Source organism: Cyprinodon variegatus, unplaced genomic scaffold (assembly GCF_000732505.1).
Source record: "Cyprinodon variegatus isolate N-32 unplaced genomic scaffold, C_variegatus-1.0 Scaffold983, whole genome shotgun sequence".
NCBI lineage: Eukaryota > Metazoa > Chordata > Actinopteri > Cyprinodontiformes > Cyprinodontidae > Cyprinodon > Cyprinodon variegatus.
This window is the reverse complement of record NW_015151436.1, coordinates 221,881-223,847: the sequence shown is the minus strand read 5'-3', so window position 1 is coordinate 223,847 and position 1,967 is coordinate 221,881. Positions and strand designations below refer to the sequence as shown.

The following is a 1,967-nucleotide window of genomic DNA, read 5'->3' as shown; positions in this document are numbered from 1 at the left end:
AAAAAAAAAACTCCAACTGATACAACAAAAAATGCAAAAAATGCTTTCCTGCCAGCTAGTTTACATGGTATCTGAGAATTGGCTATAACAAAGATGCATGCACTTTCCCTTTGTTGTAGTTATAATGTTATAAATCTATTAAGCACTTTTTGAGTCATACTATCACTCAAAGCGATTTTATACACTGATACACAGTTATGTACAGTATGTAGCTTGGCATTAATAAATGAATACCCTTCCTACTAAGCCACACCTGCCCAGATATATTAGGGTTGCGTGAAGTAGCACCTTCGGTAATATTATTTGGTAGAATGATCAATTCCAGCTTCTTCTTGATGTTTTACAAAACATATGGTCCACTCAAAAACTGGTGGCTCTCCAACAAAGAATACAAAGTTGAAAATTATTTTATTTTTTTGTCATTGCAATTTTTATATTTCACCACAATTTGTCAGAGTTCTTAGAGTTAAAGATTTGTTTTTTAACAAATAATTCATGGCTTTCCTTGCTATAGATGTTTTGTGACACTGAGGTGGAAATTTCTCAGTCACCCAGAAAGACAAAGTAAAACTAATTTAAGGCAGATGTATGTTGACCTTCAGAAATTAGAAAAAGGCTACAATAAAAAACCTACAAGTTTAAAAGTTATTTTTATTAGATCAGTTTTCACCCTCTTCAATAAAATGAACCTAAAAGGCGAAATTATTGTGAAATGTTTGCACCTATTATTGAAATGCAAATGTTTAGGTACAATATGTGTTTTTCTTTGGTCTTTATTAATGGTCATTTCTTGGTCTTTATTAATCCATAATCCGCCCTTTATTACGGATTACGGATTAATCCGCAATCCGCCCTTTATTTAGTGCTGTAATAAGGTTTGAACTTGATCTAATTAACAAATGCTGGACTTAAAACTGTTAACTGAAAATAACCCTCTTTATCATAGAATCATCAAAGGTAATTTATCAGTAAAACTCATTGATCTCTGGTTATTTGGCTTTTTCGGAAAAAAAAATGTAATTCTTGATAATTTTAGGATTTAAGACCTTTTTTGACTTTGATACAGAAAGGCATTTCTCTTGTCAATTCTCAGTGGGATTTTAGCCATTTGAACTCCTTTCTACATCTTTAAGTCCTCATTCACTGTGTAATACAGATGAAGGACAAATCATAGCGTGCAGAGTTCCAACAAATGAAGTGGCTCTACTCATTTTATTCTCACAAAATGATATTTAGATCAAATTGTTCAGGGACAAGGCAATACTAGGATGGTTTCTTTTTCATTTGAGTGAACTCGCTGCACATTTTTAGCTTCATTTTTCTGTTTGTATTCTTCATGTGAAAGGTGGGAAGGTTTTCCAATGGGAGTTTGTCCATGGCCTGTTGGAGAGTGCCATCTATGGTGGACGAATAGACAATCCGTCTGACCTCCGCATCTTGCGATCGTACCTGGAGCAGTTCTTCTCTGCAAGACTCCTTTCGTCATCCCTCTCTGCTGGACAAAGGGGTAAAGGAGTTGGACGGATTTTTCCATCTCAGATCAGCCTTCCAAACTCCTGCTCCATCTCGGTAAGTTCAAAGGATGACATGGGTGGTAAAAGTACAGAAAAGCTGCAGCCGAATAAATACAGTAAAAACTGAACCAAGGAGTATTTAGACATGGCCAAGACCTCTAGAGGCCGAGACCAAGACCATTTGTGAGATTATGTACGCTACAGGACCTAAAAGGTTGTTGTGTGTGTGTGTGTGTCTGTGTTAATTTCCATTTTCAAAGTCCAATGTTTTTATATAGCATGGTTTAAAAACGACGTATTCCTAAATCCTATTTCCATTATTTGCTATTTTGGCTCAGAAAAACCCAACAGTAGTCATAGGGTATCAAAGTGATCAGTAGGCTTTGATAAACATTGCTTTGCACCATTTGACATGTTCCAACATAGTGACTCTTAAGGATTTCAAACTAATCT

General features: G+C 35.4%; 1 protein-coding gene across 1 annotated transcript in view; it reads left to right on the top strand.

Annotated features, from left to right (window-relative positions):
• Positions 1-1,967, top strand: part of dync2h1 (dynein, cytoplasmic 2, heavy chain 1) — a 48,439-nt gene that overhangs the window by 20,834 nt on the left and 25,638 nt on the right. Inside the window, exon 8 of the mRNA XM_015399035.1 lies at positions 1,346-1,569. Coding sequence (XP_015254521.1) covers positions 1,346-1,569 — 224 coding nt within the window. The remainder of the gene's footprint in view (positions 1-1,345; positions 1,570-1,967) is intronic.